The 22,456-nt window shown below is 41.2% G+C and overlaps 1 protein-coding gene across 1 annotated transcript in view; it reads left to right on the plus strand.

The window, feature by feature from the left end:
* Nucleotides 1–22,456, plus strand: part of RAB10 (RAB10, member RAS oncogene family) — a 67,721-nt gene that overhangs the window by 32,005 nt on the left and 13,260 nt on the right. Inside the window, exon 2 of the mRNA XM_038394185.2 lies at nucleotides 11,047–11,107. Within this exon, the coding sequence (XP_038250113.1) occupies nucleotides 11,047–11,107 (61 nt within the window). The remainder of the gene's footprint in view (nucleotides 1–11,046; nucleotides 11,108–22,456) is intronic.

Here is a 22,456-nt window from a genome sequence, read left to right on the forward strand (position 1 = left end):
GCCATGTCGTCAGTCGCCCCTCCCTCTGTCAGAGCAACGGCAGACAACCGTTCTGCACCTTTTTTCTGTGCAGACACCATACCACGGCAAGCATAGAGCCCGATCAGATCACTTTGGCAATTAGGAGCACAGTAAACACCACGCGCATTATCCAGCGGTATATGCAGCACCAGAACCTGGCAAAGCAAAACCGGGCGAGTAGGTGACGTCAGCACGGTGACGAGAGTGATAAGGACATGGACACAGACTTCTCTCAAAGCACGGGCCCTGCCAATGCAGGCATCATGGTGCTAATGGGGCAGGTTCATGTGGTGGAATACCGATTCTGGGCCCGGGAAACAAGCACAGACTGGTGGGACCGCATAGTGTTGCAGGTCTGGGACGATTCCCAACTTTTGCATGCGTAAGGGCACTTTCATGGAATTTTGTGACTTGCTTTCCCCTGCCCTGAAGCACATGAATACCAAGATGAGCTATCCTCATAGTTGAGAAGCGAGTGGCAATAGCCCTGTGGAAGCTTGCAACGCCAGACAGCTACCGGTCAGTCGGGAGTCAATTTGGAGTGGGCAAATCTACCGTGGGGGCTGCTGTGATGCAAATAGCCAACGCAATCAAAGATCTGCTGATATCAAAGGTAGTGACCCTGGGAAATGTGCAGGTCATAGTGGATGGCTTTGCTGCAATGGGATTCCCTAACTGTGGTGAGGCCATAAACAGAACCCATATCCCTATCTTGGCACCGGAGCACCAAGCTGGCGAGTACATAAACCATAAGGAGTACTTTTCAATAGTACTGCAAGCACTGGTGGATCACAAGGGATGTTTCACCAACATCAACATGGGATGGCCAGGAAAGGTACATGACGCTCGCATCTTCAGGAACTCTGGTCTGTTTCAAAAGCTGCAGGAAGGGACTTTATTCCCAGACCAGAAAATAACCATTGGGGATGTTGAAATGCCTATAGTTATCCTTGGGGACCCAGCCTACCCCTTAATGCCATGGCTCACGAAGCCATACACAGGCAGCCTGGAGAGTAGTCAGGAGCTGTTCAGCTACAGGCTGAGCAAGTGCAGAATGGTGGTAGAATGTGCATTTGGACTTTTTAAAAGCGCGCTGGCGCAGTTTACTGACTCATTTAGACCTCAGCAAAACCAATATTCCAACTGTTACTGCTTGCTGTGCGCTCCATGATACCTGTGAGTAAGGGGGAGACGTTTATGGTGGGGTGAGAGGTTGAGGCAAATCGCCTGGCCGCTGGTTATGTGCAGCCAGACACCAGGGCGGTTAGAGCACAAGAAGGCGCGGTGCGCATCAGAGAAGCTTTGAAAACCAGTTTCATGACTGGCCAGGCTACGGTGTGAAAGTTCTGTTTGTTTCTCCTTGATGAAACCCCTCGCCTCTTGGTTCACTCTACTTCCCTGTAAGCTAACCACCCTCCCCTCCTCCCTTCGATCACCACTTGCAGAGGCAATAAAGTCATTGTTGCTTCACATTCATGCATTTTTTTATTAATTCATCACACAAATAGGGGGATAACTGCCAAGATAGCCCAGGAGGGGTGGTGGAGGAGGGAAGGACAAGGCCACACAGCAATTTAAAAGTTAAACTTATTGAATGCCAGCCTTCTCTTACTTGGGCAATCCTCTGGGGTGGAGTGGCCGGAGACCCACCCCACTGCGTTTTTGGGCATCTGGATGAGGAGGCTATGGAACTTGGGGAGGAGAGTGGTTGGTTACACGGGGCTGTATCGGCGGACTGTGCTCCAGCTGCCTTTCCTGCAGCTCAACCATACGCTGGAGCATATTGGTTTGATCCTCCAGCAGCCTCAGCATTGAATCCTGCCTCCTCTCATCACGCTGCCACCACCTTTCAGTTTCAGCCGTCTCTTCAGCCCACCACCTCTCCTCCCAGTCATTTTGTGCTTTCCTGCGCTCTGACATTGTCTGCCTCCACGCATTCGTCTGTGCTCTGTCAGTGTGGAAGGACAGCATGAGCTCAGAGAACATTTCATTGCAAGTGCATTTTTTTTGCCTTCTAATCTTCACTAGCCTCTGGGAAGGAGAAGATCCTTTGATCCTTGAAACACATGCAGCTGGTGGAGGTAAAAAGAAAGGGACTGTGGTATTTAAAAAAACACATTTTATAGAACAGTGGGTACACTCTTTCATGGTAAACTTTGCTGTTAACATTACATACATAGCGCATATGCTTTCGTTCTAAGGTCATATTTTGCCTCCCCCTTCCCCGTGGCTAACAGTGGGGAACATTTCTGTTCAGCCAAAGGCAGGAACAGACACATCTGAATGTCCCCTTAAGAAAAGCACCCTATTTCAACCAGGTGACCATGAATGATATCACTCTCCTGAGGATAACACAGAGAGATAAAGAACGGATGTTGTTTAACGCCAGCAAACATACACTGCAATGCTTTGTTCTACTATGATTCCTGAGTACGTGCTACTGGCCTGGAGTAGTAAAGTGTCCTACCATGGTGGATGGAATAAGGCTGCCCTCCCCAGAAACCTTTTGCAAAGGCTTTGGGAATATATCCAGGAGAGCCACGAATGCCAGGGCAAATTAATCATTTTAAACATGCTGGCTTTTAAACATGTATATTAATTTAAAAGGTAGACTCACCAGAGGTCCCTTCTCCGCCTGGCGGTCTGGGAGGCAGCCTTGGGTGGATTCGGGGGGTACTGGTGAGAAACAGTTCCTGGCTGTCGGGAAAACCGGTTTCTCAGCTTGCTTGCTGTGAGCTATCTACAACCTCATCATCTTCCTTGTCCCCAAAACCTGCTTCCATGTTGCCTCTATCTCCATTGAAGGAGTCAAACAACACAGCTGGGGTAGTGGGGCTGAACCCCCTAAAATGGCATTCAGCTGCTCATAGAAGCGGCATGTTTGGGGCTCTGACCCGGAGCGGCCATTTGCCTCTCTGGTTTTCTGGTAGGCTTGCCTCAGCTCTTTAAGTTTCATGCGGCACTGCTTTGGGTCCCTGTGTCCTTCATGCCCTGGGAGCTTTTAACACGTTTTGGCATTTTGAAAACGAGAACGTAGTTCTGATAGCACGGATTCCTCTCCCCATACAGCGATCATATCCCGTACCTCCCGTATGGTCCATGCTGGAGCTCTTTTGTGATTCTGGGACTCCATCATGGTCACCTCTGCTGATGAGCTCTGCATGGTCACCTGCAGCTGGCCAAACAGGAAATTGAAATTCAAAAGTTCACGAGCCTTTCCTGTCTACCTGGCCAGTGCATCTGAATTGAGAGTGCTGTCCAGAGCAGTCACAATGGAGCACTCTGGGATAGCTCCCGGAGGCCAATACAGTCTAATTGAGTCCACAGTACCCCAAATTCGACCCAGTGAGGCCGATTTCAGCGCTAATCCCCTTGTCGGGGGTGGAGTAAGGAAATCTATTTTAAGAGCCCTTTAAGTTGAAAAAAGGGCTTTGTCATGTGGATGGGTGCGGGGTTAAATCGATTTAATGCTGCTAAATTCGACCTCAACTCCTAATGTAGACCAGGGCTTAGTGAACTGTCCCATGAGACCTTTCTGAAGCACAATTCCTCTATCAGATGCAGCCTTTTCCAAAGGTAGCAGAATCTTCAAGGGGAAACTGTTGGCATGCTGTTCTCCAGCCACAGGCCATTTTGTGACTTCAGTTTACAACCGAAGGCCAATATATTCAGGTGAATTAAAACTCAAATAGGCCTTGACAGCATCCTGAGGCCCATGTAGTTCTACTTAAACAGTGGAGTTGGTTCCTTTTAATCTGTGGCATCCTGGTGCAGCACAGTGAAATTTAGTGGCAACTTCTAGAAAAATCTAGATGAAGTGTCTGAATTGCGAAATTAATTATAAACATGGTGGTTCATTTGTTTGATATGGTCTCCACTTCCAGTTTTATATACCACAGAGATTGTATTGACAGTGCATAACTGCATCAGAAATTGCTGGATGGAAGGAAAAGCTGGGAGTTTTGATGGATGGATAGGAGACATTTGGCTTCTAGCATGTAGACATGTGGAGGAAGTTTTGGAAGCACTAGTTAGCTGTTTCTGCTAAACTGATACACAGTAGAACTTAAACCTAAATTTAAATATCAGTTAAATAGATCCCACTGCCTCTTGGTATGTCCATAGCTGTCAGTACTAAAACACTAATTTTGTTTTTTCTTCAGTTAGTGTAGATAGCTATGAAACAGACTTAAATTCAGCACATCTATCCCAGTCTTCTGCATGCAACTTGCCCTGTGTTGCATTTTTAAACTGATTTTTACCCCAATTATGACTCTGCAGAAATCTGGAACCTAAAACCTATCGCAGCTTTTCATGAAAGTCTGCCTCAGTCACGTATCCAGCAAATTGTTTGAAATTGCTAAAACTTGAGAAGGTGGTGATTTTGGTGGGGTTTTGATTTTTTTAAAAGAAATCTGTACATTGCACTTCAGATAAGCCAGTATGCTTTCTATAAAGAGTCTAAAGCAAAAATGCGGGGGGTAAAAATGGGATATAGTCACCACAACAGGTCCATTGAGACATGTGTATACACTTTAGCCTTGTACTCTTAACATACTAAGACCTTCCAAAAAAATATGGGTAGCTGAAAGCTACCTCAGACAGGCTTTTTAACTCTAAGGTTTTTATGCTGCACATAGTTTGACTGCTATTTCTACTTTCAAACTATAACAAAGCCAAAACAAATGCGCACACTGTCCATTTCTTGATAAACCTAATCTTTGAAGCTGTAATTGGTGGTAGAAAAATACTTCTGTTGCAGTGTTAGCCCATGATTGCCAGTGGTTCAAGCTTCTTTCTAATGTCTGAGGAAGGGACTAAAATATTAAAAAGTGGGGAGAGGAAATGTCCTCATGAGTGTGCTCTCACCAGATTGCTACTGTCTGGGTCTTATACTGTGCCCTTTTATAAATATCTGAGTTCTTGTTATGGTGCTGTTGTCAGTAATATGGGAACTTCTCCACTACCAAAATTAGTTTTGCTTCTCCTCCATTTTGGAATGGTTTAGTCTTCCTCAGGGAGTCTGTGACTACTTGGCTTTTCCTAGAGGATCTGCTTATGTAGACAAGACTTTAAAATAAGTTACTGGACAGAGTAAATATTGGAACAAATGATAAGTTAAAGACTCTTGCAAATTTTGATCTTTGCAGTGAAAAAGCAGAACACTTAAAATGCAGACATTTGTGTACAGTGTGCAGTATTCCATTTATTTCTAAGAGGCTACATGTCTCAATCTAGAAGCCTTGTCTCTTGTCAAATTCTACTAGTCTTCAGGTTGGAAAACGGGTGACACTGAATTTTTAGACACAAAAGCAGTGTAACAAGATAGGTGGCCCTTTTTGCCTCGGTAATATCTTTTATCTGCTAATGTGTAACACAGCACTCTGGATAACTCATTTCTACATTCCTACCCAGAAACAAACCTAAAATCTATTCCTACTGTGATTTCTGTGGCTATGTAGTGAATATTGTAATACGGTCTTACTGTGTATCCAAAGTGTGGATTGTTCTCATCCTTTTTAAAAACAAACAAACAAAAAACCACACACACACAAGCCACTTCAGTTCTTTTGAAATGGCTGATGCCCAAGATTAGAGTATACTTGATCACTTTTCTACTTCTCCAACATGGTAAAATTTGAGCAGCCAGGTGAAGTTAATCTCAAAGCTGTATTCTTTTTGGAACATGTTTCAGGGATATCAAATTCTAAAACTGATTATTTTTTATAAGGTTTTGATATGCAGTACTAATTTGTAAGGAATCAACAACAAATGTGCTAGTTCAGGGGTGGCCAACCTGAGCCTGAGAAGGAGCCAGAATTTACTGATGTACATTGCCAAAGAGCCACAGTAATACGTCAGCAGCCCACAATCAGCCCCCACTCCCAGCACCTCCCACCCACCAGCAGCCCCACTGATCAGCATGTCCTCCTCCCTCCCCACACCTTCCAATCAGTATGGCATGCAGGAGGCTGGGGGGGGGTGTAGGAGCAAGGGATTGCAGGCTCAGGGGAGGGGGCAAAAAGGGGTGGAGTGGAGGCAGGGCCTGTGGCAGAGCTAGGGGTTGAGCAGTGAGTACTCCCCAGCACATTGGAAAGTTGGCACCTGTAGCTCCAGCCTTGGAGTTGGTGCCTATGAAAGGAGACGCATGCGGCTCCAGAGCCACAGTGGCCACCCCTGTGCTAGCTGCTTAACTCAGCAGATGGTGTATAATGGAGTGCGTGTAACATGCACAGCATATCTGCTAATCTTTTTGGACATTTTGATGATTTTTAGTAGTTTAAATTAACTTGTAATGGCAGCACAGAACATGAACATTCACGGAAAGCCAGGTACAAGGAGTGCTAAGATCCTCTTGTTGGGAATTGGAAGTGGAACTTCTGGTTTCTTGCTGTGGTGTGTGGTTGGGTGTTTTTTTTTTTTTTTTTTTTTTTTGCTCATGAAGAAAGTTTGAATAAATTTATCAAAGTACTGCATGAGAGGTCAGTGTCACGGCTCAAATTTCTGAACACCGGTAGCATGGGATATGTAGGTATTAATGTAAATTAATAGTGAGAGACTGTTGGAGCAAAAACTCGCTTTGTGCATGAAGAAATTCTGAATGTGGCTGCCCTACCATCCATAGGAGATCTAAAAATACTATTGATCCATGTCAGCTTGTGCCAAGATTATTCTGCTCGTGTCCGCCAATATTGATGCTTAAAAGATAAAATCTGTTCTAGCATACCATCTTTGAGAGCAATAGGGAGTGAAAGATAATTTGTAGCAACTAAATATGTACTTCCGTGAAATACATCTGCTTCTTGAACTGCAAGGTTTCTTGTCAAGAGGAGTTTAGATTTCCATAATTGTAAACTGAAATGTGGGGGGAAAAAAAATTGTTACAACATGAATCTTGTATGACTTTTTTGGGCTGCAGTTTTAGTTTAGAAATTTTCTTTTGAACAAAATAGTCTTTTTGGGTGTGGTGTTTTTGTTTGGTTTTTTTTTTTTAAAGATCAGTGTCAGAGGAATTAGCCTCCCGGATCAGACTTCCAGTGCATTTAGTCCTGGAGCTTTCCCACATGAGTATGAAATGTCAAACGGATATCATGAATTTGAATGCACTTAGTTTCCATCTTTTTTTTTTTAAATTTCACTTTTTGCCCCCATTCCTTATTTTCGTTTCAGGGAGAGCCACAAGTATAATCCTAAACTTAAGCAGTCATGTGTTATACTAGAATAATAAGATGCGGGAAGTCTGAGAGCCTTCCACATCAAATACACTAGCAGAGGAAAATCCCTACTGCATTTTGAAGTCTCTGGCTCTTCTCCCTTAAATGTCTGCCTTCATATGCAGACAGGCTGAACCTGATATATCTGAAACTTTCTGGGGAATGTGTGATGTGGTGTGTGTGTGGAGGGGGTGGGTTGTGGTTTTTTTTGTTTGGTTTGGTTTTTGGGGTTTTTTTGCAACCTTGATACTATGCATTTTTTTCAGTAATCCCAATTCAGTGTTTGTGCTGAATAACTTTATTGACCAGTTTTCAGAGTAGCAGCCGTGTTAGTCTGTATTCGCAAAAAGAAAAGGAGTACTTGTGGCACTTTAGAGACTAACAAATTTATTTGAGCATAAGCTAATCGGATGCATTCGGTGGAAAATACAGTGGGGAGATTTATATATATTTATATATATTTTTATATATATATAAAAATAAACACACACACACACACACACACACACACACACACACAAAAAACATGAAACAATGGGTTTTATCATACACACTGAAGGAGAGTGATCACTTAAGATGAGCTATTACCAGCAGGAAGGAGGGGGGGAAAGGAGGAAAACCTTTTGTGGTGGTGATCAAGGTGGGCCATTTCCAGCAGTTAACAAAAATGTCTGAGGAACATAGTAGGGGGTGGGGGGGGGAATAGTTTTACTTTATGTAATGACCCATCCACTCCCAGTCTCTATTCAAGCCTAAGTTAATTGTATCTAGTTTGCAAATTAATTCCAATTCAGCAGTCTCTTGCTGGAGTCTGTTTTTGAAGCTTTTTTGTTGAAGGATAGCCACTCTCAGGTCTGTAATCGAGTGACCAGAGAGATTGAAGTGTTCTCCAACTGGGTTTTGAATGTTATAATTCTTGACATCTGATTTGTGTCCATTTATTCTTTTACGTAGAGACTGTCCAGTTTGGCCAATGTACATGGCAGAGGGGCATTGCTGGCACATGATGGCATATATCACATTGGTAGATGTGCAGGTGAACGAGCCTCTGATAGTGTGGCTGATGTGATTAGGCCCTATGATGGTGTCCCCTGAATAGATATGTGGACAGAGTTGGCAACGGGCTTTGTTGCAAGGATTTTACATTACATAAAGTAAAACTATTTCCCCATGTTATTTCTCCCCCCATCCCACCCCCTACTGTTCCTCAGACATTCTTGTTAACTGCTGGAAATGGCCCACCTTGATCACCACCACAAGGTTTTCCTCCTTTTCCCCCCTCCTTCCTGCTGGTAATAGCTCATCTTAAGTGATCACTCTCCTTCAGTGTGTATGATAAAACCCATTGTTTCATGTTCTCTGTGTGTGTGTGTGTGTGTGTGTGTGTGTGTGTGTGTGTGTGTGTAAATCTCCCCACTGTATTTTCCACCGAATGCATCCGATGAAGTGAGCTGTAGCTCACGAAAGCTTATGCTCAAATAAATTTGTCTCTAAGGTGCCACAAGTACTCCTTTTCTTTATTGACGAGTATCGACTTGGTCTGAATGTTTTCCTCTAATGGTAGAATATGAACATAATCACCAAGCAAGATTGGAGTCTTCAGTGTGACTAGGTTTCTCTGCCAAACATGTCAGTTTTGACAACCAAGTGTAATTCTAAATACTAATGCCTTTGCCATAACTTAATCTCTGTGAATCAGTTTTTAGTTCTAGGTGCTATTTTAAGAAAAACAAAACTACCCCCCCCCCCCCAAAAAAAAAATTCCTTCCGCTTTACTGCTGAAGATGACCTGTGCTATTCCTAACAGAAGTGTTTTACCCAAGGCTCCATTAAATCGTGTCAGGTTTCCAAAGCCATTCCAGAGATCACTTGTATTGGATTGTGACTAGCTGAAAGTCAGAAGTATATGCTTGTCATATAAAATGAATAACTGGAATGTGTACAAAATGATCTAAATGATCATAAATCATAAATGATCTGGAGGATGGTGTGGATTGCACTCTCAGCAAATTTGCGGATGATACTAAACTGGGAGGAGTGGTAGATACGCTGGAGGGGAGGGATAGGATACAGAAGGACCTAGACAAATTGGAAGATTGGGCCAAAAGAAATCTAATGAGGTTCAATAAGGATAAGTGCAGGGTCCTGCACTTAGGATGGAAGAATCCAATGCACCGCTACAGACTAGGGACCGAATGGCTCGGCAGCAGTTCTGCGGAAAAGGACCTAGGGGTGACAGTGGACGAGAAGCTGGATATGAGTCAGCAGTGTGCCCTTGTTGCCAAGAAGGCCAATGGCATTTTGGGATGTATAAGTAGGGGCATAGTGAGCAGATCGAGGGACGTGATCGTTCCCCTCTATTCGACACTGGTGAGGCCTCATCTGGAGTACTGTGTCCAGTTTTGGGCCCCACACTACAAGAAGGATGTGGATAAATTGGAAAGAGTACAGCGAAGGGCAACAAAAATGATTAGGGGTCTAGAGCACATGACTTATGAGGAGAGGCTGAGGGAGCTGGGATTGTTTAGTCTGCAGAAGAGAAGAATGAGGGGGGATTTGATAGCTGCTTTCAACTACCTGAAAGGGGGTTTCAAAGAGGATGGCTCTAGACTGTTCTCAATGGTAGCAGATGACAGAACGAGGAGTAATGGTCTCAAGTTGCAATGGGGGAGGTTTAGATTGGATATTAGGAAAAACTTTTTCACTAAGAGGGTGGTGAAACACTGGAATGCGTTACCTAGGGAGGTGGTAGAATCGCCTTCCTTAGAGGTTCTTAAGGTCAGGCTTGACAAAGCCCTGGCTAGGATGATTTAACTGGGACTTGGTCCTGCTTTGAGCAGGGGGTTGGACAAGATGACCTTCTGGGGTCCCTTCCAACCCTGATATTCTATGATTCTATGATTCTATGACTTTGTGATGTACTTTGTTTTCTGCAAGAACATAAATATCCAGTGCTACAAAATAACTTGTATCAGAGACTACAGTGGAGAAATCTAACTTAAAGGAACAGTGAAAGCAGTAGTCTAGACAAGACAATGCTTTTTAGGCCAACCTTGTAACAAATGTGAAGGCCTTATAATTCTAACAAGAAGTGGATTACTTTGAATATGACCAGCAAAGAAAAATAAGCTTGTCTTTATTCTATAGCTTTGATATTTTATGTAATAATTCTTGGTTTCAAAGTTTCGGATCTGTTTTACTTTAGAAACTCGGGTTCTGACTCAGTTAGATATTAACCTGCAGAACTAGTGAAATGGTGATCTCGCAAGAGTGAAAGTGTGCAATTGACTAAAATTCCCTTCATTGTTTAAAAGCTGTTTAACACCTGCATGACTTGAATTATTAGCCTTTTGAATAAGGAAGCCTTTGTTTAATGCAATACTTCTTGGCTATTTTAGTTAAGGTGTTATAAAACTCCAACATCCCAAGACCTCCCAGAAGTTCTCCAGCAAAATCAGAATATTTCTAATATGAAAACTCAGTCTACCATAAGCACAAGCCAAATCTTTTTAAATCCTTTGCTGATCACCTTCAAAAAATGTTATGCCACCTTCAAGCAGCATTTTAAAATTGATATAGCTAGACCATTCTCTGGTGTCTTGTACATACTAAGAAGCTCCCACCACTGCAGCTACTAATCAAGCAGTACTGGTGGATCTCAAGTGTAGAAAAGCCTCCATTGTCCTCTTATCTTCCCCGCCCCGTTAGTTAAACCTGCTCCCTCTTCCTAGAGCAGTTCTGACAACTCTGTCCAAATGTGGAACTGTTTTTAGAAGTATTGCTAAAGCTTTTTTCCTTTATTATTTTGTAGGCATAGACTTCAAGATCAAAACAGTTGAATTACAAGGAAAGAAGATCAAGCTTCAGATATGGTAAGTGACATTCTAGAACTTGTACTGCCAACATAATTACAATATGGTTCTTAAGATAGTTTAGCTCAGCTAAACTACGTAATGGTTTCTAGTCCTGTCAAGATGAATTGCCTTATGTGACTTTCCATATGCATTGTTGCTTAAACTTTTTTCATAAAGTGGGAGGAGAACATTAAAATTAGTAGAGATTCCCATCTAGGTACTTTCCCGATTATTGAGTTTAATGTCATGAATGCATTGTGTATTTCTGATACAGTGATGGAGGTTCATCAGTAGGTTTTTGGAATTTTCTTAAAGGATACGACAGCAGAGTTAGAAACAGAAAGATGAAGTGATTAAAACTTTGCCCGGGTTAGGACAGTTGCACAGTACTAATTGGTATTACTTCTCTGAAATATTGAAGGAAACTATATCTTAATTTTGTTAAAAGCTTAATGCATTTCAATAGGGACAGTAGCTGCATTTCATTTACAGGTTTTTGGCAACACTTCTCTGAATGTTTGAAAACTGGGACTGCTGATAGTCCATGGTTTTGTGGGAAGTGTTTAAAACTGATTCTTCAACAATGAACTGTTTAGTTTATAGTATGCTGACTTGGCTTGTATTTTGTAACTTAAATTTGTGTAGATCAAATAAGGCCGTGACTCGGGACACTATAAATCAGTAATTCTGGTAATACCCGCAGACTTCTGCGTCACTAAGAATTTGTAAGATGACTGTATAATTTTTGTTTGGCCTCATACGCAATATCTTACCATAAGACATGTAAAGCCTAAATACTTAATTGGCTGGTGAGCTTACTTTTTAATACAAACTCCCATGTAAAGCAAACTATATTTTTTAAATAAAACCACCCCACTTCCTCAGGAAGCGCTTTCCCCTGTCCACTATTATGATCCTAACTGATGGTTCTTTCATATGTAGTAGCTCTCCTAAAAAAAATAGGATGGGAGAAAGATGATAGTTTATGTGGGGTCTAGGGGCAGCCTTCTCTGGTCAGTTTGCTTAGACTCCCTTTTCTCAGCCAGGTGCACTCTTTGCTCCTTTGGTTGTCTAACTTCTGATTAATCTGCCCACTTTCCTGCTCTTTAGTACAGGCTAAAGAAGAATTTGGTAATTCTGCAGAGCAGGGTAATGGCCTTTTACTTTCATATTCTTGTTTAATGTTCCCCTCCATACCTGTATTGCTCCTACGACAAAGGACTTTCTCAGCAAGAGCATAAACATGTGAAACTGATGCAGCCCTAACCAATTCCGGACTGGGTCAAAACAGATGCACTGTGCAGGATTAATGCATGTAAAATGGGTGAGGAGAGGGAGGGAGGCTAAGACTTCAATTCCACTTGTTGCGTTAGCAGAGGCATTTTAATTCGTTCCTGAATTTTTGTCTGTGTACCATTATTTTAAAGCGAACCTTGTTTCCTTTCGCAGCTGCTGTCTGCTACTTCTGTGTAAGCTGTTACAGACTTTGCACCAAAGTATGGAGTATACATTTTTCTTCGCATTTCCTGAGACAAAGTGAAAGCAGTTATTTACCTTATAGGGTTGCTATAAATAATCATATCATTTTGATGACTGAAGTTGGCACATACAGCACTTTTCATTTTCTAGGTATTACCCTGCTGCTTGTGTTCTAGACAGAGGGAAGTGTCTTTGTTGGGAAGAACTTCTAGAAATTCAGTCAATTTAATATTTATTGCACCATATGTAAACCCAACAAACAGATGACCCTGCTAATTAACGTACTTTGTATCCTGAACATTACCACCTCCTTGTACGCACCATGTCTTCTCCAGCATTTGGCTAAAAAGTCTATTTTCTAGGAATACCTGTGAACATGTACAGGATAAAAGGGCCAGTAGCAATAAGCAACAGTTGTTATAAAGAACAGATTATACCAGGCAAAGTTGATTGCCTTTTCAGATAGAAATACAAAGCTAGTGGATGAAGAAACACTAATCTCTGTTGAATTACTTGAGCATCTCTAGTCAAAAGCTAATCTAAATGAATGGTTTCAGTGAGGACATTATCACTTGGATTGGAAAGAGTTGGAAAACAAGCTAATGATAAAAAGAATTATTGTGGGGGAAGGTGTCTAACAAGGTTCAATTTGTAAACCTGCTCACTATAGCAGAATCTAATGAATGCAAAATGTATAAACAGGACTTTAAGTTTGCAGATAATAAAATGGGGAAGAGTTGTGAACTGAAGTATCAAGGTGACTTAATGAGATTAAAAACTGTGGACAGAATATGGAATGCAACTTGGAAGAATGCCAGATAATACATCACGGGGAAATTCAAGACGCTCACTGAGGGGAGAGGAGACTATGAAACAGTAATACTGAAAAAGACCTAGAAATGTTGGCCTACAGACTAGACATGGATTTTCAATATTGTAATGCAATAAAGGCCAAACTTTTTAGGTTGTATGCATTCGCATGTCAACAGGGAGCATTGAGGAGTGGTTCCTCTATGCTAATGAGACTTCATTCATCTTTGGACACTTGACTGTAGATAGGCTGGAGGGAGCTTAGAGTGGAGCAACAAAAAATAAAGGTTCTAGAGGATATTGACTTAAGGAAAAGACTTGTGCATGCTGGTCGTGATTATACCCTGGGGATCTTTGGATCTAAAATCATAAGCTTTTGTTGCCTCAGTTAAAGAAGTAGGTTCTAAAAGCTGTTGCAGAGTCAACCCTCTTGACAATGAAGAGCCTTGAGAAAGGGACAGCTACGCTTTTTAAAAATAGAACGAGGAGATAGAACAAAGTAATGGGATGACTGTTAAAGATTCAGGATGTCTTGGAGGGGAGTTGGGGGGAAGCGTTTTGGCAGATAAGAGGTGAAAGAATGTGGAGTAGTAATTGCAGACATGGAAAGCCTAGATCTAGAGAAATCTAAAAAGACAGGATAAAACTCCAAGCAGTCTGATTTAGTGGCTTAGATTACTGTGCTGGGATTTGGAAGAGCTGGATTCTATTTCCAGCTCTGGCCCTGATTGGTATGTAATTTTGAGCATGTCACTTGAGCTCTTCCCATTTCCCCTACTGCTTATTTTGTCTTGTCTACTTAATCCCTGCCTTGAGGAATTTAGCCTCAGTATTTTTACAGCACCTAGTACAATAAGGCTTCAGTTTCTAGATCTAACAATACAAATATACAAAATAGTTCTTCACTGGCAGGCTTATGGACTAGATAATATCTTGGTGGCTGAAAGGACTTAGGGGAATGGGGAGAACCCATCTGGGTGGCGGAGGATTTTTATCTGTAGTAGGTAGGAGGCTTATAACTTCTCACTTGGTCTCTTTTTCAGTTTGGCAACAATGTTACCTGGTACAACTTTCTATAATAGCCTCCCAAAACCCACAGACACTGGCCAGCCCTGATGAGTATAACTAATTTATAGAATTGTGTGGATTTGATCCCTGTAATACAAATTGTTGATTCTCCCCCTTCCCCCGCGTGCAAGCTGAGTACATTGAGACTGTCTTGCAATAGATTTGTGTGCAGCAGAGTTCCAGGAGCACTTAATTTACTGTGTACCATTTTTCACTAAAAAACAGGCATCCTTTCAGCAGATGTTACTACTTAGTAAGGATAAATTGTAGTTGCTATAGCACCTAAAGGTCCCAATCGGGACTGGACTCTCTGTATTATACATTTTGTGGCGGGTTCAGTCACAGGGACCCTTTGGGACTGTTATCTGATTTGCTGAGACTACCTCTGAGCCCGTTTTCTCTGCCAGTTTGGACCTCCAGAACCCTGCCTCGTTGAGCCAGATATGCTAATCTGCTGCAACCCAGACCCCGGGTCTGACCTACGCCCCCAAAGCTGCAGACTTAACTGAAAATGGTTTAGCAAGTGCTCCTCTCTTGAGAACCCAGACACCCAGCTCCCAATGGGATCCAAACCCCAAATTAATCAGTTTTACTCTATATAAAGCTTATACAGGGTAAACTCAAAAATTGTCCACTCTGTAAAGCAGAGAAATGCACAGCTGTTTGCTCCCCCAGGTGTTAATCACTTACTCTGGGTTAATTAATAAGTGACTTTATTAATTATAAAAAGTAGGATTTAAGTGGTTTCAAGTAATAACACACAGAACAAAGTAAGTTACCAAGCAAAGTAAAACAAAAATACGCAAGTCTAAGCCTAATACATTAGGAAACAGAATACAGGTAAATCTCACCTTCAGAGATGTCCCAATAAGCTTCTTCACAGACTAGACTCCTTCCTAGTCTGGTCCCAATCCTTTTCAGACCAATGTTATGGTTTATGGCCTGGGTCCAGCAATCACTCACACCCCTGTAGTTAGTCCTTTGTTGCAGTTTCTTTCAGGCATTTCTTTGGGATGAAGGGGCCATCTTTTGAGCCAGCTGAAGACAAAATGGAGGGGTTTCCAGAGCCTTTTATATTCTCTCTTGTGGGCGGAAACCCCTTTGTTCTTCTGTGCAAAATCACAGCAACAAGAGGGAGTTTGTAGCTACCTGGGCAAGTCACATGTCCATGAATGATTCAGCTTTTTGCAGGCTGATATTTTTTATATTTGAATTTTCCCAGGAAAGTTCAGATGTGGATTGGCGTCTCCCAAAGTCCATTGTCAGTTAAGTGTTTCTTGATTGGGTACTTACTGAGAATAGTCCTTTCTCAAGAAGCTGACCAAATGTTTCACTGAGGCCACTTAGAATCAAACACATTGAGATACAAGTACATAGCCAATATTCATAATTTCAAATACAAAAATGAAACACACATACAGACAGCATAATCATAACCAGCAAATTACTTTCTATAGACACCTTGTGTGACCTCCTTTGTACAAGATTTGGTGCAACTATAGGACCTTGGTTGCAACAATGATCTATACGGTCACAGTTCATGTCAATAACGTCACAGTATTGTACAAACACACAGTCCCTGCCTCAAAAGGTTTATGATCTAATTTGAAAAGACACAACAAAAAGGATCAAAATCAAAGGATGAGCTATCTTTTTGAATGGATTAGATTCCCATGATATTCCCTGCTTTATTTAGGACTTTGTTTTGATGCTGTCTGTAAAAGTGAGTTTCTTTCCAGGTTAATATATCTCCTACCAGTGAAGACTGCTGCTATAATACGTTTGATTGAGAGAAATCACTTTATATAACACAACTAAGAAAAGGAGTACTTGTGGCACCTTAACGACTAACAAATTTATTTGAGCATAAGCTTTCATGAGCTACAGCTCACGTCATCCGATGAAGTGAGCTGTAGCTCACGAAAGATTATGCTCAAATAAATTTTAGTCGCTAAGGTGCCACAAGTACTCCTTTTCTTTTTTGCAAATAGACTAACACAGCTGCTACTCTGAAACCTATAACACAACTATATTTAATTGCCATATCCTGCGTTTAAACGCCTATCTGTACTTAGTTACATTATTTATTTACAGACTTGTGTCCCACTCCCAACACAACAGCTGCTAAGCAGGGCATGTAGTCTCTGGAATGTGACTTATCTAAACGCAAGTTATACTTTTTAACTATACCACTGCAATCCCTTAATGTGGGGGCAGTTATGCCAGTTTAAGGCACCTTTTTATACCAGTAGCAGTTGCACCAGTATAACTATAGTGATAAAATCACACCCCTAACTGGAATAATTGCATCAGTACAAAAACTATAGACCAGGCCTTAGCTTCCCTTCTCCAGTGGAACACCTCAGGGTCAGAGGCTGATTGGAGGGAGAAATGGGGATCAGTTGCTCGCATGAGCATTTTTATTAAGACATTTAGCATTTGTGTATCTTCCACTCCTACTAGGTTGAAAATTTGTTTCTATTAAGTGCAATCTATGAAATAATGCTGTATTAAGAGTTGAAATAAGATATGACCACTTGCTGTAGGTCTAGGCTTTCATGTCTTCCACTAACAATGACAACCGTTTTGTGATAAGAAAGATGTCTCATCAGGCAGGAAGCAGTTTTTTAAAGAGTGCTACTTAGTGACTCAATTGGCCAGAGTACTTGCTAGTGGCAGCACTAACTCCCAAGTGGAAGCAGATATTCAAATTTTTTATATAACATCACTTATTTTTTAAGAATAAGTTTGTCAAAATAAGTTTGGGAAAATATAGGCTTGTGCTTTCAGCCAGTGGAATGAAATTCCTCAAATCGCCAAAATTGCACATCTACTGTATACTCTGATGGAGAGGAAAAGGGGAATATGGAATCTTAATTTAAAAAGTCAGGAAGGAAAACTACCTTTATTAAAGATAAATACAACCAAAGTGGTTGTGTAGTATCAATATTGTACATTTTTATAAAATAGATGGAAACTACAAAGGGGACTTGATCCAAGTAGTCTGGAAAAGCATTTTCTCCCATCTTGAAAAACCATGCTTTTTTCTGAAAAATCCAGATGAAGAAAAAGCAGATTTTATGAAACAAAGCTAAGCGGCCTATGTAATTTGTAATAAAAAATAATATAAAGTGAGTCTTGGTAAATTATTCCAATGGATAGTTACTTCCACTATTCAAAATGTATGCCTTGTATCCAGCCTGAATTTGTCTAGGCATTAGATTGTTTTACCTTTAGTCTCCTAGATTGAAGAGCCAATTATCAAATATTTGTTCTCTATAAGTACTTAGACTGGTCAAATATCCCTAACTACTTTGTTCAGCTAAATAGATTGAGCTGCTTGAGTCTCTTGCTATATAAGGCATGTTTTTCTAATCTTTTAATCATTCTCATGACTCTTCTTTGAATCCTTTCCAATTATCAGAATCCTTCTTGAATTGTGATCACCAGAAATGGACACAGTATTCCATTAGAGGTCAGACCAGTGCCAAATACAGAGATAATATAACCTCCTTATTCCTATGCACTACTACCATTTATGCATACAAGGAACATGTTAACCCTTTTTGGCCAATGTATAGCACTGGAAGCTCATGTTCAGCTAATTATCCACCACTACCCCCCAAATCTTTCAGAATCACTGCTTCCTAGGATAGAGTCCCTCATCATTAAGTATGGCCTACATTCTTTGTTCCTAGATTTAATAAAGCTAAATGTACAAAATGCATATTGTTTGGTTGGGTCCCATTTATCAAGCGATCCAGATTGCTCTGTATCCGTGATCTGTCCTCCATTATTTAACACTCCCCTAACTTTTGTATCATCTACAAACTTTATCAGTGATTTTGGTTTTCTTCCAGATCACTGATAATGTTAAATAGTGTAGGGCCAAGAACTGATCCCTGCAGAACCCTACTAGAAACATCCCAAATCAATGATTCCTAGTTTACAATTACATTTTGACTCTCCTTTAGCCATCTTTTAATCTGTTTAATGTATGCTATGCTAATTTTATATATTCTGTTTTTTAATCAAAATGTGCAATACCAAGTCAAGTGTCTTACAGAAGTCTGTTACATCACATCAGTGCTATTACCTTTATCATCCAAACTTGTAATCTCATTTAAAAAAAAAATCAGGTTAGTGTTTTGGGATCAATTTTCCATCAACCCAATTTGACCGGCATTAATTATATTCATTAATCAAGTCCCGTTTGAGCCACTCCATTATCTTGCTTGGGACCAATGTCAAACTGATAGGCTTATGATTACCCAGGTCAGCTTGTTTACTCTTTTTAAATATTGGCACAGCTTAGCTTTCTTCCACTCTTCAGGAACTTCCCTGGTATTCAAACACTTATTGAAAATCATCATTAATTGTCCATCTCGGCCATCTTTTTCAAAACTCATGAATGCAGTTTTCTCCTAGACTTGGACATTTTTCTACTTATTTCTATAGCTTCCAGTTAGAATTTTCAGATTTTACTTAAACTTTTTTCTACTAAGCTTCACATATAAAGTGTTCATCTATGCTGAAAGAAAAGTCCAGGTCTTCCATTGTGTTCTCATTGCAAATAGCCCATGCTTTATTTGCAGGAAGTTGCACCTACAGCTATATTGAAATCCCTCCAGGACAAGAAAAGTTAACATGTCTGAGTGGTCAGCACCAAATACTTCATAAGACGCTGTAAGAACCCCATAGTAGGAACATGTGGGGTAATGTGGAGGGCAGATTAGATGGCCTCTGAGGATTTCTTTACTGGATAGTTAACCCTGGGATTTGGTACCCATGTTAGCATAGCTTGTGTGCAAGCATCTTCACAACAAAGCCCTAGCGATGTTACTGTTTCTGCATTCTCACTTGTGCGTCTGGGGGCATATCCAATGTTTTGGTTTTTTGGTTTTTTTTTTTGTTATTGAGACACAGGGATTCTTTCTTTTCCAACCACTTATCTGCCCTCCAGATGAAATTGTGGGAAGCACATTGGAGGAACATCAGCACCTAGGCAACTTTGCAATCAGGATACAAGTAAAAAGTGGGCAGGTTCCAACCTAAGTTAAACCCAAGTCTGAGTTCTAACCTATATCTCCAGTCACATAAGCTAGCCTGAGCTTAAAGCACCTCCAAATCTACATCAGAAGTCTGTCTATTTGGATGGTGAGGGGGAAGGGAGGAGTTGAGCTAAACCCTGGATAAGAGCTGAGATAACAGCTGAGAAGACATGCCTTAAGAGAGGCTAATGCCTTGAAGCATGAGGCTTAATATCCCTTCACAAATTTATATAATTAACTGTAACTTAATAGTTTTATACAAAAGTTAGTGGGGCTTGTGCTCCAAAGTCACTTAAGTGCCCTTGAAAAATCCCACCTCTTAAATGCTTAAGAGTTTTTAGGAGCATAACTTTAAGCTTCTGTTTAAAAAATGTTAACACACGTTTAAGAGTTTGAACTAATAATGTACTGAAAATCTAAACTTTCTGTTAACACTGCAGCATTAGGGACTAAAATTTGGTGTCAGTTTTTGTTGCTTCAAAACAAAAATTCCTCAAATGTGATTTTTAACTTTAAATGCATGAGAAGTCCCATTAAAGTCAATAAGACTATTCATGTAAGTTTGCAAGATAAAGGTCTTAATTGTCAATATTTTACCTATAACAGTTTTGGAGAAGTCAAATAAGACCCTGTTAGTAGTGATGTTGAAACAAACCAGCCCCCTAGAGTTTATAATTTAGTTCATTAGAAATTGAAAGCACAAAATTTCTATTTGGCTTTTACAGAACCTCAACCTGACTTGAATACCACTTTAAAAAAAAATAGACTTAAATCCTTAAATTTAACTCCTTGACTCAGCATGTTGAACCATTACCTGCATGATCATTACCTTGTAACTGCTCAGGAGAAAAGTCTTTTCATTGCAGCTTGGTTGACTGGTTAGTCATTGTCATCAATTGACAGTTATTCCGTCTATGCTGAATGGATCACTTCATCCACAGGTGGTAACTCTCCTTCGTTTCTTGAACTATATTGTCTTGTCAGACTGACTGGTTTTATCAGTATTCAAGTTCTTATCAAGATTTGGAAATCTTTAAGGAACATTGTCTTTCTAGTTCACAGATTCTGTATTTGTATTTGTGATGCTTCCCAGGGGTATCCATGGTTGTGAAGTACCTCGCTACCAGCTGCTCTGAGCATGAGCAAGTCTTGTCTGCGCTTGCCAGGTGTCAGCTCCCTTATTCTCCCAGTCACAGACAACACAAGCACTCCCTTCTCATCTGACCCCCAGCTCCACTATCCCTTATGCAGGTTAGCAATTGGCACTCTCCAACCCCACATCCTTTGCCCCCTGTGGTGCCCAGCCCCATATCCACTAGACGCTCACAGAATTACCAGACCCACTATTCCCAAAGGAACAGTACACCACAGCTTACTAGTTAAATCTCAGAACATAGGTCTTAAATCTATTTATATAGAAAGCAATTAAGTTTATTTTACAGAGTAGTGATGCATATCATAGAAAACAGAAATATTGGAAATAAATGTTTACATATAAAATCATAACACTTGTAGAGCCTAAATGCAACTAACAAGATGCTGTCTTATTGAGTAAGGAACAGCTGACCCCCAAAGTCGCTTATTTTTCAACCAGGATGGCTGAGACCCTTTCATGAATCCCAGCCAGCTGGCAGCTTCCTTTCCCCTTCTCTCCCTCCCCTCTCCCCCTCCCCCCCCCCATGAAGAGTTCCAGGACATCTTTCTGCACTCCTAGATATACCGGACCAATGCGTTGTTCTTCACCTCTAAAATAGTCTGTTCCCCACTTCCCCCACCATACCTCTTCCTGCTAATTTCCCACCTGAAGTCTCCATAGTCTCTTCATTACTGTTTCAGAGTAGCAGCCGTGTTAGTCTGTATTCGCAAAAAGAAAAGGAGTACTTGTGGCACCTTAGAGACTAACAAATTTATTAGAGCATAAGCTTTCGTGAGCTACAGCTCACGATGCATCCGATGAAGTGAGCTGTAGCTCACGAAAGCTTATGCTCTAATAAATTTGTTAGTCTCTAAGGTGCCACAAGTACTCCTTTTCTTTTTTCATTACTGTTTGACTCAGTATGCAAGTAGACTTCCTGGCTGATCATTTTGTCTCTTGCAATGGGAGATAAATGTCTCCCATTTCCTGTCTGGTGGACTCTGACTTAAGGCATCATGCTGAGTGCCTTTAACTACAAGACCTTAGCCCTGGTCTACAGTACGAGTTTCGGTCAAAGTTAGCAGCGTTGGATTGATTTAACCCTGCATCCATCCACACGATGAAGCCACTTTTGTCTACTTAAAGGGCTTTTAAAATTGATTTCTATATTCCTCGCCGACGAGGGGATTAGTGCTAAAATCAACATCGCCGGATTGAATTTGGGGTAGTGTGGATGCAATTCGACGGTATTGGCCTCCGGGAGCTATCCCAGAGTGCTCCATTATGATCGCTCTGGACAGCATTTGAACTCCAATGCACTAGCCAGGTACACAGGAAAAACCCTGGGAGCTTTTGAATTTTATTTCCTGTTTCGTCAGCATGGTGAACTCAGCAGCACAGATGTCCATTCAGTCCCCCCAGAATCGTAGACCATAGAATGTTTCTACGCTCCCCCATCTCCGTCCCTGAGGTTATCGCAGATTAGAAGGCGAAAAAAATGTACTCACGATGACACGTTTTCAGAGCTCATGCAGTCCTCCTGCACTGATAGGGCACAGTTTAATGCATGGAGGCATTCAGTGGCGGAGGGCAGAAAAGAATTGCTGTTTAACAGCAAAAGTATTATGCCTTGCTAGCAATCCTGCCTGAGCCAGGTTGCTGTGTCACATGAACTCTGCGCTGTGTCAGCCTTGGGCGGGGTCATGACCGCTTTGTGAGCAGGAAGGCGATGGATATAGACATTGCATTAGGTAGCTTCTGTAGCTAGAGAAAACATTCCGGTGTATTCAGCAAAGACTGGCAAAAAAAAAAAAAAAAAAAAGC

This window comes from Dermochelys coriacea, chromosome 3 (genome assembly GCF_009764565.3).
Source record: "Dermochelys coriacea isolate rDerCor1 chromosome 3, rDerCor1.pri.v4, whole genome shotgun sequence".
Taxonomy (NCBI): Eukaryota; Metazoa; Chordata; order Testudines; family Dermochelyidae; genus Dermochelys; species Dermochelys coriacea.